Source organism: Protopterus annectens, chromosome 13.part0 (assembly GCF_019279795.1).
Source record: "Protopterus annectens isolate FY-2018-M chromosome 13.part0, PAN1.0, whole genome shotgun sequence".
Lineage (NCBI taxonomy): Eukaryota > Metazoa > Chordata > Ceratodontiformes > Protopteridae > Protopterus > Protopterus annectens.
In genome coordinates, this window is record NC_056747.1 from 313,556,971 (window position 1) to 313,571,933 (window position 14,963).

Below are 14,963 nucleotides of genomic sequence, written 5' to 3' on the forward strand. Positions count from 1 at the left end.
CATGTCTTTTGGAGGCCACCCGACCGCAGGGAGGACATGCAAACTCCACACAGAAAGCACTCCAGCCAAGAATCGAACAGGAGAGCCTCTTGCTGTGAGGCAACAACGCTACCGCTGTACCACCGCGGCTTCTTGAATCCCTGGAATATTGTCTGTTAAAAGTACTATTGGAAATGTTAACACTTGTTTTGTAAGAATATATGGCGCATACAGCATTAGTGTAGAATGTCTTTCAGGTTTATTTAGCTATTGTTCCTGGAGTGGAGCCTTTTCATGATGAATATTTCAAAATATTCCCTTTATTTGTCATTGTAGAGTGAAAGTAAAGTAAAATATAATGGCTTGTCTTAAAGGCTTTTTCAAGCTAGAAACAAATTTAATATGTGAAAAGACATCTTTTGTGCAGATGTAGAATGATTATATGCAAACTTGTGTATTATTACATGTAGGTGCCCTGAAAGTCCTAAAAGTTTGCATGTTTGTTTAGAAATTAATATTGTAATGCTTTAGAGTGCACGGTGCATTTGCTGGAGAAGATTGGATATATTCTTTGGGTGGAATCCTCTTGTTATTGTTTGGAAAAGGTGTTAAACTTGATGGTCTACTGCAACTGAGGTAAAATGCTTAATTCAAATCCATGTTATGGGTATGCTTTATGTAGATACCATTCTAAAATGGATATTTTTTGAGTAAAGCTGTCTTGTTTTTTTCTTTTCTTTTTAGGCCATGTCAGTTTATATTGACACAGTCAAGTTTTAGAAATGGAACTGGAAAGTGGAACTGGAGTCTGGGCTTATTTTTCAGTAATCAGTAGTTTAGGCCCTTATTAGATAGGGTTAGTTTTTTTTCCTTCTCAGACATTTTCGACTCCAGGTTCAATTTATGGCAGGTTACAGTGACTGGATTATGTAATAAAGTAAAAAGGATATAATGTAACTGAAAAAAAATATCTGTTAGGATTTCGCAGTGTGTGTTAAAACTGTAGGTCTCTGCACCACAAACACAAACTGTCATTGGCACAGGAGTCCTCTTGAGACTGGATTTTCACAGCTAGGTATTCAGTATAGTACTCGGGGGGGGGGGGGGGTGATGAGTGGGCCTAGAAATGGGTCAGGAATAGGAGAAAGTAGCAGAATCTTGGCTTCCTGTTATACAAGCATCTGCTCTTACTTTTGGACTTGTCACACATGTTATAGTGCATATAAAGTATCTACAGTGCTGGAGTACCCCCCCCCCCCAGTCATTCCAGTTATGTGTGGACGTTTTTTTAAATAAAATCCATTTGTAAAAATTACTGTTTTTGCAAGTACTGACTTTACTGAATTTTCAGTAAACATGATGCCCTCTTTGCCGTCAATGTAGAGGTAGTGTGGGGTGTTTCTGTAGACTTTGTCGACAAACAGCCTCATATGCACAGGATCCCGTCCATTAAAGTCTGTGGATATACTCCCACAATACTTGTAGTGATGTCAGACAGGAGTAAAATAGTTGCAAGGACTGATCATTTAATAAAAATAAAAAAAAAACTTGAATGTTATTTAGAAAGTCCTTGCGTAAGACAGGCTTATAAACCTCAAACTATAAAAGATTATTCAGACTGCCAGATGCAACTGCGTGTGAATGCAGAGGTGGGTAGAGATGTGCTGACATAGCCAGGGCTTTTAATATATAAATGATAAAGGAATACATCTCACTCCATTTATGTTCCAGTATAGTTCACCAATTACCCGCATTTTATATTGCATCACTTGAAGAGTCAGAAGTGATATTGCTGCATTTGACTGCAGCGTATTTCATGTATATCTTAGCATTATATATAGATTACATTTATTTCATACCACTTCATTCTTAGTTGGGGTTCTTTGCATTTCATACCCACTGTATACCTTTTACACTTCTGATAAAATCAGCTAGCCAGCTAGCAGTTTTTTGGAATGGTAGCCCACAAATGGGGTTAACTAATATTTCCTTTCCAGGTTGTATGCATATATGTGTAAACAAGCCAAATAACAATTCAGAAATGACAGTTGCATCTCTCTGATAAAGCTTGGGACTAGCTTAACTAATCACAGAGGCTTCCCTGACATCTACTGTCATAGGACTTTAGAGCTTATTGTGAATTGCCACTTAAAAACTTGTTCAGTTCTTTATTTGTAGAAAATGACTTTAAGATAGTAAGTGTAGTCAATAGACTTGCTGTTAAGGCATGTGTATACAACTTGATTTACAGTACAAATGAAATTTAGAAAAGGATACGAATACTTGGACACTTTTTACCAATGCATTTAGGGTGATCATGGCAGGTACAGGAGTTTGATAGTTTTAAACTGGCATATTTTTTTATGAAGCCAAACAGCTGGGTTTTGTGGCTTCCAAAATACTGACGGCCTTACCACCCCTGGAAGGGAATTATTTTTCTTTTAATGCCCAACCTGGAGGACATTATTGCACTTGGAGAATGAGATAGCAGTTAAATCATTTTATTAATGTATACTTTTTTATATTTTTGATGTTAAATAGTTCCTCGGTGTAGTGATTCAAATTTGGTGTAGCATATATAATCTAAAATATGTTTTATATAAATATTTAATGTCTGCTTGCACAGTATTTTTGATGTTAAATAGTTCCTCGATGTAGTGATTCAAATTTGGTGTAGCATATATAATCCAAAATATAAGTTTTATGTAAATATTTAATGTCTGCTTGCACAGAGACACAACTACTTAACTGCTCACTCTACAGTTACAGCCCTCGGATGTCTCATTGTGATCCGATGAATTAAAAAAAAAATCATATAATGTAAAGCATTGCACCCCCCCATACTTCTCAACTGTCCTGATTTTGTGGCATAGTTTTTCCTTGTCCTTCACAAAGTGTTTGATTAGCAGATAAATCGCTGCAGATTACAGTCAATAATGACAGACATTAGGGTTTCATATTTCTTATTGTTTGGACAACTCATGCTGATGGACTGCCTTTTGCAGCTGAAAGAACTTGAGAGGTACACTGTTTCTGTCTCCCTAACTTTCCCTCAGCTGGGCATGCAGACACACAAACACACTGACATGCAACATGCCTGTTATTTATGTATTTATTTTAATACTTTGTGCATGCTGAGCAGCAAAGCCATGTTTAGTCAGCATAAAAATATTGGATGTTTATGTTTTGTAAGAGAATCTCACCAGCTTAATTTGCTGCCCAGAGGCAAAGGACTTCAGCTAGGGCATCTTCTGCGTGGAGACATGCGTGAATGGGCTTGCCTTCGTTGAAGGTTGTGCGTCAGGCCTGGCAAGCCGGTATGTAAAAATCAACTGCCAATCATTAGCGGACCGGAGTTCTGCTGTGGCGACCCCTAACCGGGAAAAGCCGAAAGACACAAACAAACAAAACACCCATTTGGAGAGCATTCATTTCCCAGCAGGTGGCAGTGTACCTTTTGCCTGTTCTCTAAAGTGCAATGTTCCCTCATAAAGGGATTTTCTAATCAGGCAGCTACTCAGCACTGAAGTTTCTGTTCTCATCCACAAAACGGTGGATCTCACATTGTTGAGAAAAATAATGGAGGTTTAAGATATGCTTCGTAGCCCCCTTTTTCCTTAATTGAATCATGTGATGTTATCTAGGGATTAGTATTGCATGATGCCATCCTCCACTCAAATCAGTGAGATTTTAACGATATTTGAGGGTTAATAGTGACCAGATAATGACAGACGCATTTAACAGCTTGACTAATAAATCATTTTATTCATAAATTCATTGATCGTTACTAGGCTAACTACCTGGGAGAGGGGATCTTTCTAAGCCTAGACAACTTTCTTGAAAGAACAATGATGACCTGTATAGAAATAGGGCTATTGAAGGCCAGGCGTTTATAAGCTACCTCTGTCCATAAGGGACATGGGTTCCAGGCCCAGTGTAAATTTTCTATTCCCCATCCACTGGTCAAGGTTGTGTTTTAAACTGGGTGATAGACAGTCTCTGCTTCACAGGGATGGGAAGCCTGTTCCATAGAAAGGGCAGTCTCTGGGACCCATCTTTCTCTCCAGCATGTTCTGTGTGTCGCAGACAAAATTCCGGTCTCTAGACCTTGTATTTCTTGTACTCTTTGACTTACGAATATGTAGGAAATTCATAAGTGTGGGGCTTGCGGATGTCTTGTAAGCCGGGCATAAATCACCCCTCGGCAGTCTGTAGGAGACTGAGTAAGTAGAGGGAAGGGGCTTTAAGGCATTCTGCAGGAGGCAGGTTTGTTACGCCTTGTATCCTTTTTGTAAGCAACCTCTGAAGTCACTTAATTTGCTGCATATGCCTAGTCAGGTACATATTGAAAGGAGCATTGTACTCTATGGTGTGTTGGGTAAGGGTGGAGTACAGGAGGATAATGACCTCTTTGGACCTAGACGCCATGCCCTTTCGTAGACCTTCTGCAGCATGAAAGAATTTCCTCACCTCCTGTGGACGTGTGGTGGTTGAAGGTAAGGCAACTGTCTGTGTGCGTTCCCAGATCATGGTAATTAGCTGGAGTGGTTTAATTAAACTTTTAAATGCTTTAACTTTAACTTTATCTGGTAATAAGATATTAAATGTCATGCCATGTTGAAGCCCTTTTGAGATGATCTCCCTAAACAAGTTATTTTATTTATGTGTTGTAAGATATTAAAGAAAATGCTTTATTGAACCTCCATAGACTTGTATGGAATCATGTTCTGTCTGATCCTGGAAATATTAAACTAAGTCTCATCACGCACGTATGTGAAGAAGTGCAGGGTACATTGATGAAACCACGGTGAGATGCAGGACTTGTACTGTGGTAGTGGTGCCGCGGTAGCGTTGTTGCCTCACAGTAAGACGTTGTCCTGTTCAGTTCCCAGTTAGAGCGTCTTCTGTGTGGAGACATGCATGAATGGGTGTGCCTTCGTTGAAGGCTGTGCATCAGGGCTGGCAACTCTGCACGTAAAAATCCACCGCCGATCATTAACGGACCGGAGTTCCGCTGTGGTGACCCCTAACCGGGAAAAGCCAAAAGACACAACAACAATGGAGTACATTCTGAAGGCACCATGGCCTTCTAAAGTTAGGGAAATCCAGTGACTTGTCTCCTGAGGCTACTTCACCACCACACGAGTGAGAGGTGACAGCATACATCTGTGGAAATCCCTTAAACAGTCTGCATCAGCTTTGTCCAAATAACAGCTCAGACACTACAGCTGTAGTTATTTATCATAGTTTTTTATTATCTTTGTTTTATTGTATATTTGTACATTTATAATGCGTTGTACTCTGTTTTACAGGTTTTCTGTGTTTTTATTAGAAATAGTCTGACTAACATCACAATGAAAAATGAAACAAAAATGCTGTTTTGTAATAGTTTTTAAGTCATTTTATGTATTTTCATTTTGTTTTTCTTGTGTTCTGGAGTGGTACCTTTGAAATTGTGTTTCTTGCTCCATTGCTAATACGAAGAAAGCATGAGACCATGTATGTAGTTTATGTTGTTCCTGCAGAGTCGATGCATGAATTTTTCCTGTAATAAAAATTTAATTTGATGTATTTTTTTTTTTTGTATGTGCAAGTTGCCGTCAAACTAATTCTTAGCATATCTACGGACTGCTGCCACTTTTCTTTTTTTAGGTAAGGGTGGAGGGCTCTCCTTGGTGACTAGATTAGCCCTCTTTTGGAGACTGGAATGGTGTTCATTTTCCTCTCTCGCGCATACGCTCTCTGTCTCTCACCTGTTGGTAATCCTTGTATCTTACTTGGGTGGGACAAGCGCGTCAGTTAACTACGGTAGTTTTCATGTTGCATGATTTATAGGCTATATGACAAGTATCTTGTAACTTGTTAGCTGGAAGCACTGGTGTGTACTGATGTTTGAGCCTTTATGAGAGGTGTACAATATTGACTCCTGGCCTGCATTAGAGTACTTAAGCATTTGGAATTTTGGATACCATTAACCCTTTGGTGATGTGGGATGTTGATCTTGCAGGTAAATGCCTAGTGGCTTTACCAGTGAACTGGTTTTGTATGTTGTTGCCGTATCATTGAGTACTCTGGAGAGGCTTTGGACTATATTTAAACCCTGTATAGAGTAGTGTTGCATAGCTGATTAAAAAATAAGTTTGGATTTCTCTTGACTGAGTTTGGACTGGCTGTTCCGGTTTAGGCGAGGACATTGATGGTAATGTCAACAAACAGGTACATCTGATAACTCTCTATGCCTGGATGGAATAGGCTAAATTACAGCTCAACAAAAGCCAGTGAGTCTGACTTGGAGTAAGCATTTCAGTCAGTGTTCCAGCTGGTGTACTTTAGTGGAATACCTTTGCCAGCTCAATGGCTGCTGATGTGAATGCGTCAGCAGTGCTGTGCAGTAGAATGTTTCATAAATGCTGGTAGAAGAGGTTTTTGAGACACTATCCAATGATGTTGAGTCACATTGAAAAATCTGTTTTCCTATCATGATTTGGCTAAAACCAGCTAATATTGGGTAATGTAACAGAAGGTACACACAGCTGAGGTCCTTTTACCAGACTTTTTAAAGTAATCAAAGTAAGTGAAAGGAGTAATTTATAAAAAAAAAAATCCATACCATGTTTTGTTTTAAAACAAAGAGAAAAAAAGTGTCATTGACTGGGACATAAACCCATTGCTTAAGCATTCTTTGATGGCATTAGCAGCTGATCCAAGTGATTATCTGACCAATTACTGAACTAAACATTGATTAAAAGTTCATTATCTTTATATTTTGCACAGATGATGATTTGGAAAATGCCTATGCCTGTCTTTGGAGGGACAAGGTGCTATCTTGACTTTACTATGCCAGTGATTAAATGTTATGGATGGATTTGTTTGTTTTGTATTTGTTTCCGGCTTAAAAAATGTGTTCAAGACGCTAGTGAATAAATAAATAGAAATATTTTTTTCTTGAACTTGTAAGTAGAAAAATCTACTGAAAGGAACTGCTTTGTTTATGGCAGATTAATTAATTTTTTTTTTTTTTTTAAATGTAGGGCGAGTATACATGTGTGTTTACCTATGCATCTCAGGGAGGAACTAATGAGGTGAGTATTGCTTGCTTATTTGTAAGTTTGTGTACCTGTGTGTGTATAGATCTAGCTATCTATTTTTTGCTGCCTGGGAAGGTTTAACTAGGTCTGTGCCATTTTCACAGTGAGAAAAACTTGTGTGCAAGTTAAATGTAGATTTGAAGTAGTTGTCTTCATTTGATCTTCAACCTGTGGGTCCATGGATCTGTATCGGATCTGACTCATGTCCAGGATCTGATCCGAGCTCAAAGCTCCTCCCCTTACCCGTAATGCCCTTGTCTCCTTCATCCCTTCAGATCTCGTTTGCTGCCTGCAAAGTCCGCATTGTGGTCTGAACTGTCTGCATTACAAGTGGGTAAGTCTTAATTTTTGGAGGTTACATTTTTTTTCTGTCAAGCTACTCTCTCTCTCTCTCTCTACTTTCTACCTTTTTTGCATGGTCAAAAAAAAAAAAAAAAAAAAACAAAAAAAACTTTTCTCTTTCTCTTAGCGTGTGTGGTTTGAGTGCTTGTGCGTGTGCTGGCCCTGCTTTGGGGAGATGTCTGATACTCCCAAGCCAGGGTTCCAAAAGTGTGCAGAGTGTGGCCACAAGCTTTCTCCAGCTGATGGCCACACTCTCTGTGCGTAGTGTGGCTGGGGGTGGCCCATCTTCAGACCCTCCTGCTCCATCTGTGCCGGGTTTAATCCCCGGGCACTGAAGGACAGGAGAGATAAACTAATACTTAAGGGCCTTCTTCCCTCTTTCAGGACTCGAGTCTCTGTGCCCCTGGCTTCTACTACCTCCCCAGCTTCAGAGACTCAAACTCCCTCCAAGAGGTCCAAGGATGAAGAGAAATCCTCAAAGGAGGACAGGCCGAAAAAGCGATCAATCGGCTCCGACCAGCCCTCCTCCTAAATCTAAGTCGGCTCCAAGAATGGAGTCTCCTTGGCTCCGTTCTCTCTGTTTCTGCCTGGAGCTGGGTCGGTGATGTAGGCTTCTCCTCACCTCCCTTCCAGGCCGGTGTGTGTTGCCTCCTCCTCCCACTCCAGCCAGAGCCTTAGTGAAGCAGAGATGGACAGTATGATGTGGAAATTTATCCGCACCCAAATTCAGATGGGTGTCTTGCCTGCCCCCTCTCCCTCTGGAGCAGGGAGCATGCAGCCCTTTTTCACCCTGATTACTCCTTCTCTGATCCAACATTCGGTTTTGGAACCCTTGAATCCGAGGACTCTCAGGGTCGAGGGGGTAAGAGCTTGACAGTACCAGCTCTCGGAGCCATAACTTCAATGTCGAATCCGAGGGGTTGGTGTGGGCTCTGAGTGTGTAGGAATGCAGCCTTCCTCTCCGTATCTTGGTGCTTGGAGGCTTGGCTCTGGCTCTCCTGTCGGGTCAGAGGGTGATAGCTCCTATTGGCCCTTCTCAGGATGTCTGTTCCCCTTCAGCTTTCGATGTGATGGAGAGGGTTCTGTTGATTTCATCTAGACCCTTGTCCAGCTCGTCCTGTAACTCCGCCCTGACTCCGTATGTTTTGGGTATGGTTCTGGCCATCCTGCCATCTTGGGAACAGCCTGCCACCACTTTGCCTCAGGAAGTTCCCGCTTGGGAACAGCAAGACGTTGGCGTGTCCTCCCCAGCGATCCCCACTGAGGAGATCCCTCGCAAATGTACATGCAAAAGGAGGCACTTAGACTCCCCACCGGAATCTCTCACTGAAGACACCGATTTGGAGGAAGGGGAAGGTTCCCCCTGGTCACCCTCCGAGGATGTCTCCTTTGGAGACATCATGGAACTCCTCCACCAGCGAGGGGGGGAGGTCTGCCCGGAAACCTATCTCAGACAAATTGGTGTACCTCGAGGCATTTGGCGCAGGGCCCTCTACTTCCTGGTTGTCCCCTCCCAAAGATCATTTAATGGACCTGATAACAGCTCTGGCATGGAAGGAACTGGACACGGTGGAGCCCATCCCCAAACACCTGGATAAAGCTTTGTGCCCCCCCTTCAAATAGTTCTCACTGGAATAAGGGGTCCCTGGTTGATGCTATGCTGGTGGCAGCTGCCACTAGGAAAGAGATCTCCCAGGAGAGCTCTACGGTTCATCCTCTGGACCGAGAGTCAAAGGCGATGGACCACTTTGGGAAGCAGGTGTATGCTTCAGTGAGTTTTTCTGTAAGACCGCTGAATTACATGGCACATGTGATTCGGCTGCAGCAAGACCTAGTGAAGGAGATCAGTGAGTCGACCCCTGAGTCCATGTCAGCAGAGGACAAGAAGTTGTGTTCTGCTTGTATGGCCACTCTGAAGTCAGTCATGAACATTTTTATGCATCTTCTCTCCAATGCCATCGAGGGAGCCACTAGAGCAGCTGCTGCATGCGTTGCCATTAGGCGAAATGCCTGGCTCCAGCTGTGTCCGTTCTCGGAACCTTTTAAGATGTCATTTATCAATGCCCCATTTGATAGTTCTTCCCTGTTTGGAAAGTCGGTATGTGAGACTTTACTTCAGAGTGAGAAGGACGGGAAGACTCTTGTCTGCCATCGGGATCCGCTTCTCCGCTCCTCAATGATCCTTTTTAAGGAATCGGTGAGGGACCAAGATGATGTGGTTCCGAAAATACTTTTCCCCGAGACATTCACGACTCGCCTTCCTCCAGTGGCAGAGGGGGATACGATAGATGTCACCCTGGAGGCAGAGGGGGCCCGAGAAATTACGGGTCTTGAGAACCTTTCTCGGACAGACTCACGCAGCAGAGCTGAAGAGTTGTCAGACTGCTCGTCTCTGGAGGGGATGTCCATCACTACAGATCGTTGGGTGTTGCGGATTATATCCATAGGTTATTCAATCCCATTCCTCTAACCACCTCCCAGATGTTCCACCCACACACAGGGAGGATGCAGCACTGGAAACGGCAAAGCTGCTACAAAAACAGGTCATCCAACACGTCCCCCAAGATCAGTCCAGATTAGGCATTTATTCCAGGTTCTTTTTAGTGCCAAAGAAGACAGGGGACCCAAGACCAATTCTGGATCTATCCACCTTGAACCTGTCACTGGCCAAGAAGAAATTCTGGATGGTCACTCTTCAGTCTATCCTACCTTTCCTGCAGGAGAACAATTGGATGTGCTCTATTTCATATCAAGGTGGACAGACTATCTCAGAGGTGTCTTTGCTTCCGGCTAGGGGCCAGTCATTATCAGTTCAGAGAGCTCCCCTTTGGTCTCGCCACAGCCCCCAGGGTGTTTACCAAAGTGATGGTAGTAGTAGCAGCTCACCTGAGACTCCAAGTCATTCAGGTATTTCCCTACCAGGATGATTGTCTCCTCGCTGCCCCTTTCAAGCATCAGCTTTGTCAAGCAAGGGACTTCTTTCTTCTACTAGCCCAGAGGTTAGACGATATCATCAATCTTGGCAAATTATCTCTGGCCCCACTTCAGACCTTAGACTTCATTGGGGCTCGGTTAGACACAATTCAGACAAGAGCTTTCCTTACTCCAGACAGGGTACGTAGTCTGAAGCTTCTTGTTCTTTACGTTCTTCAAAACTCACTCTCTGACGACAGTAGTAGTGCTATGGGTGTTGGGGTCCATGGTGGTTATGATCAGTCTTTTACCCTTGCCACTTCTTCATATGCGGATCCTTCGATGGACTCTCTCCGTACAATGGTCCCTGTTAGGTCTCCCATTTTCTCATCCTGTTCGAATTTTTTTTGAGTGTGCAGGGACTCTCTTTGGTGGTGGATTCATCCCCTGGACCTGGTCCAGGGATGCCCTTTTCTCCCGTCATTCCTCAAGGCCACATTGACTACAGAGGCCTCCCAGCTGGGGTGGGGGTGCTCGGGAAGGACAGTTCAAGGCACGTGGTCCCCCTACGAGACCAGTTTGCATATCAGCGTCCTGGAGATGAGGGTGGCGCTTCTCGCGTTGCAGGCTCTCCATGCTCATCTTCCCTCAGGAATGATTGCTATCTAGACAGACAGTATGTTGGTGGTCTGGTACATCAACAAATAGGAGGGAACCAGATCTTATCTTTGTCGCAAAGCCATGAGAGTGTGGGAATGGGCGATCTCCACCGGCTTGTTTTCTGGTGGCAATGCACATTCTGGGGAGGGCCAACATTCTAGCGGACAGGCTCAGCAGGTCTATCCTGATGCCTTACATGTGGTCTCTGAATCCTTCAGTAGCAGAACAGATATTTCACAAGTGGGGTCAGCCTTGCTGCGATCTATTCACCTCTCCTTCCAAAGTGAAATGCAGCGAGTTCTTAGCACTGAATCCCCTTCAAGGAGAAATCCCCAGAGATACTCTGACTTATGCTTGGCCTCCTGGTCTTCTGTATGGTTATCCTCCTCTACCCTTGATACCAAAATTTCTTCAGAAAGCTTGCAGGGTGGGGAGCTTCGTGATCCTCATTGCCCCATTCTGGCCTCGCCAAGTCTGGTTTCCCTCTCTCTTGTCTCATCTGGTGGCTCCACCATGGACTTTGGATCCAGTTCCGGATCTCATTTCTCATTCCTCAGGGATTCCCAACCAAGACCTGGACAGTCTGAAGCTCACTGCTTGGTTGCTCCAGTATGATTATCAGGACTCCCGATGTTATCTTCTTCCATCAAATGAATTCTGGTGGTGGCTCATAAGTCTTCTACCAGGAAGGTATACTATAGCAAGTGGAAATGTTTTTCTGCGTGGGCTTCACAGCATGCATTGGATCCATTCACGGCTCCAGTTTCTGCAGTGTTGGAATTCTTATTGGGGATTTTAAAACAAGGCACCAGTTTGTCCACAGTCAAAGTTCAACTGGCTGCAATCTCTAACTTTCATCTGGGGGAAAATACGGCTTTTCTGGCATCTTCAAAGCTTTGCAAGACTTTCTTCAAAGGTGCTTTTTTTCTAAGACCTCCGGTGAAGGATCCTACACCACAGTGGGATCTTACATTAGTGCTTCAGGCTTTAGTTTTGCCCCCCCTTTGAATCTGTGGCTTCTGTGGATCTGCAGTTTTTGTCCTAGAAGACTGTGTTCTTCGTTGCCATTACTTCTGCCAGGAGAGTGTTGGAACTTCAAGCCCTTTCGATCAAAGTCTTGTTATATGATCTTTCATAAGGACAGGGTGTCTTTGCGCACTAATCCATTCTTTCTTCCTAAAGTAGCTTCAGAGGCCAACATTAATCAGATGATCAACTTCCCAGCCTTCTTTCCAAATTTTCAAAATAAGGGAGACTATAAATTGTATTTGTTGGATGTACACAGACAGTTGCATTTCTGTTTACAAAGGACAAAAGCATTTTGTAAATCTGACCAGCTTTTCATTTCTTACTCCAAAGCCTTTTTATGGAAACAAATCTCCAAATTTACTATTGCCCGTTGGATTTCCCAATGTATAATTCGGGCGTGTTCTGTCAGGGGGGTTTCCCCGCCAGACCAGGTGAAAGCACATTCTATGGCCACTTTTGCGGCTTTTTGGTCCAGAATCTCATTGGACAATATTTGTTCTGCAGCTACTTAGTCCTCATCTCATACCTTCACTTCACATTATACGTTGGACATCGTATCCAGGAACAGGGCATCCTTTGGCTCTGCTGTGCTCCGGAATATCCTTAAATGAGGGCCTCCCAGGTGTCCAGAATCTCATTGGACAATATTTGTTCTGCAGCTCCTTGGTCCTCATCTCGTACCTTCACTTCACATTATAAGTTGGACATCGTAACCAGGAACAGGGCATCCTTTGGCTCCGCTGTGCTCCAGAATATCCTTAAATGAGGGCCTCCCAGGTGTCTAATAGCTGGGGACTCTGTCCCACAGGTTGAAGATCAAATGAAGACAACTACTTCAGATAAATAAGTTATGTACTCACCATAACTTTCCATCTGAGTAGTTGTTCTTCATTTGTCTTTGACTGTCCCCCCTCCTTCCCCGGCCTTGTCTGAGCTGTTTGTTGGCTATATAAGTATAGAAGGTGGACACCATCGGAGTGCCTTTTTTATCATGTCCTCTCTTGCTCAGGAATTTTTTCCTGGTAGTGACAAGGTCCTGTTGGGGTTGAGTGTGAGTAATGGATTGGACAGCAAACTAGATCTGAAGGGAAGAAGGAGAGAGGGGCATTATGGTTAAGGGGAGGAGCTTTGAGCTTGGATCAGATGCTGGATATGCGGCCGAGTCGGAACCAATACGGATCCATGGACCCACAGGTTGAAGACAAATGAAGAACAACTACTCAGATGGAACGTTATGGTGAGTATATAACTTCTCTCTCAGGTTATTACAATACCAAGTCATTGTGAATAACAAGTTATACCTGAAAGCTATAGTGCCAGTTTATTTATTTATTTATTTAATTAACATTTGTTAAACAGGAAAGTCTGACTTGGAACGAAGCCAATTTTCAGCGGAGGCCCAGGGAGAAACGCTCCAGATGTATGTCTTTGTAACGTGGGAGGAAACCAGAGTACCCTAAGGAAACCCACATGAATGCAGGGAGGGCATGCTGACTCCACACAGAAGGCACCCCAGCCGAGAATCGAACCAGGGAACCTCTTGCTGTGAGGTGACAACTCTACTGCTGCACCACTGCACCGGCAGTTATAATAAATGATCTGACATTATCTTGTCCATCTTCTTTCAGACCTTGAACCATAAATCGGGTTTGAGTCTGCTCAGCTCTTGAAACTTTCCTAGGCTTTAGCTGTTTTCCTAATGCATAGGAGCTGCTAGTCTCATTGATTCTTCAGATTTCTTTTGCCTCTCCTCAAACTCGCATGTCTAAATGCCCTAGGTTTTTCATTTCTTTTCTTGACAGGAAGATTTCTGCATGTTGCATCTGTTGCAGTTAGGCTGGATGCAGTTAAGGAGAGTAACGTAGACTGACTAGGCAGGATAGCCTTTCTTACTTTCAGAAGTTGATCTGGAAACCCTAGAAATTATAGAAAATTCAGGGCTGTTGAGTTCTTGCAGCTATTACATCTGGCCAGTTCCCAAGCTACTGCTTCTTCCAGTTCTCACCCTAGACTGCAATTCCTTTTTTGAGGAACACTATGCCAGTCATGCTTAGAGTGGATTTATGAATACTCATCCAATTACCAAGGTATCATTTGAAGAAAGAGTATATCACACTACTTTATCCACAGAGTTGTTAATTCTAGAGGCTTGTTGTACTGATCTGCTGAAGTAGGTTTAGATTCCTTGTTTTGGTGTATGTGGGACTGCTTGATTTATGAAGGTGCAAGAGCTGCTGGACTGCTGGGTCCACTGTTTGCTTGGGAGGCAAAGCATAGGTCTTGTTAGAGTAGCCTGTAAAATGCAGAAAAGATTAGCAATGCTTCTACTGTTTTCTGATATCTTAATTGTAAGCCAATATTCCTGTTTGCTAGGAACCTCTGGGATATGTCCAACTGTTTGGTAAGGTACATTCCAAAGGGAGCATTGTATTCTGTAGTTGGTTTAATCAATGATGAATATTTGTACCTCTCACAAACATAGTTATTTGTATTTAGTAGGAGTTCATTATCTGTGAGCATAATGCTGTTTCTACATTGGTTTAGCATATGTAATGCTGCGAGTCTAGCAACAGAAGGAAAATAACTAGGCTAAACTTCCATATTGTCCAATGGGAAGTAAAACTTGATTTATTTAAATATTGCAAATCTCTGTAAATTATTTATTTACTGAAATAGCTACTAATTGGTTTGGTGTAGGTGATGCAGTTATACATGTATGCCTGTTTAAGTAAATGCATAATGCATAACTGTGGTTTATATGTGACTGATAGCACAGCTTTGGAGATGTTCATCATGTTTCACTGTTGCAGTCATTACAATTGGGTTATCCTGCTGGCAGGCTACCCGCAGTTGGCCTGAGTTCCAAAGTCTAGGTCCGGCATCGGTTGCTGTCACCTCTTCCCTGACGTCAGTGTGCCAGGGGGTATAAAAGATGCAGCCAACGCCATTTTC

General features: G+C 43.0%; 1 protein-coding gene across 1 annotated transcript in view; it reads left to right on the forward strand.

Annotated features, from left to right (window-relative positions):
• The window catches only part of LOC122787284 (myeloid-derived growth factor-like), a 341,278-nt gene that overhangs the window by 38,603 nt on the left and 287,712 nt on the right, over positions 1 to 14,963 (forward strand). The window contains exon 2 of the mRNA XM_044053905.1: positions 7,011 to 7,061. Coding sequence (XP_043909840.1) covers positions 7,011 to 7,061 — 51 coding nt within the window. The remainder of the gene's footprint in view (positions 1 to 7,010; positions 7,062 to 14,963) is intronic.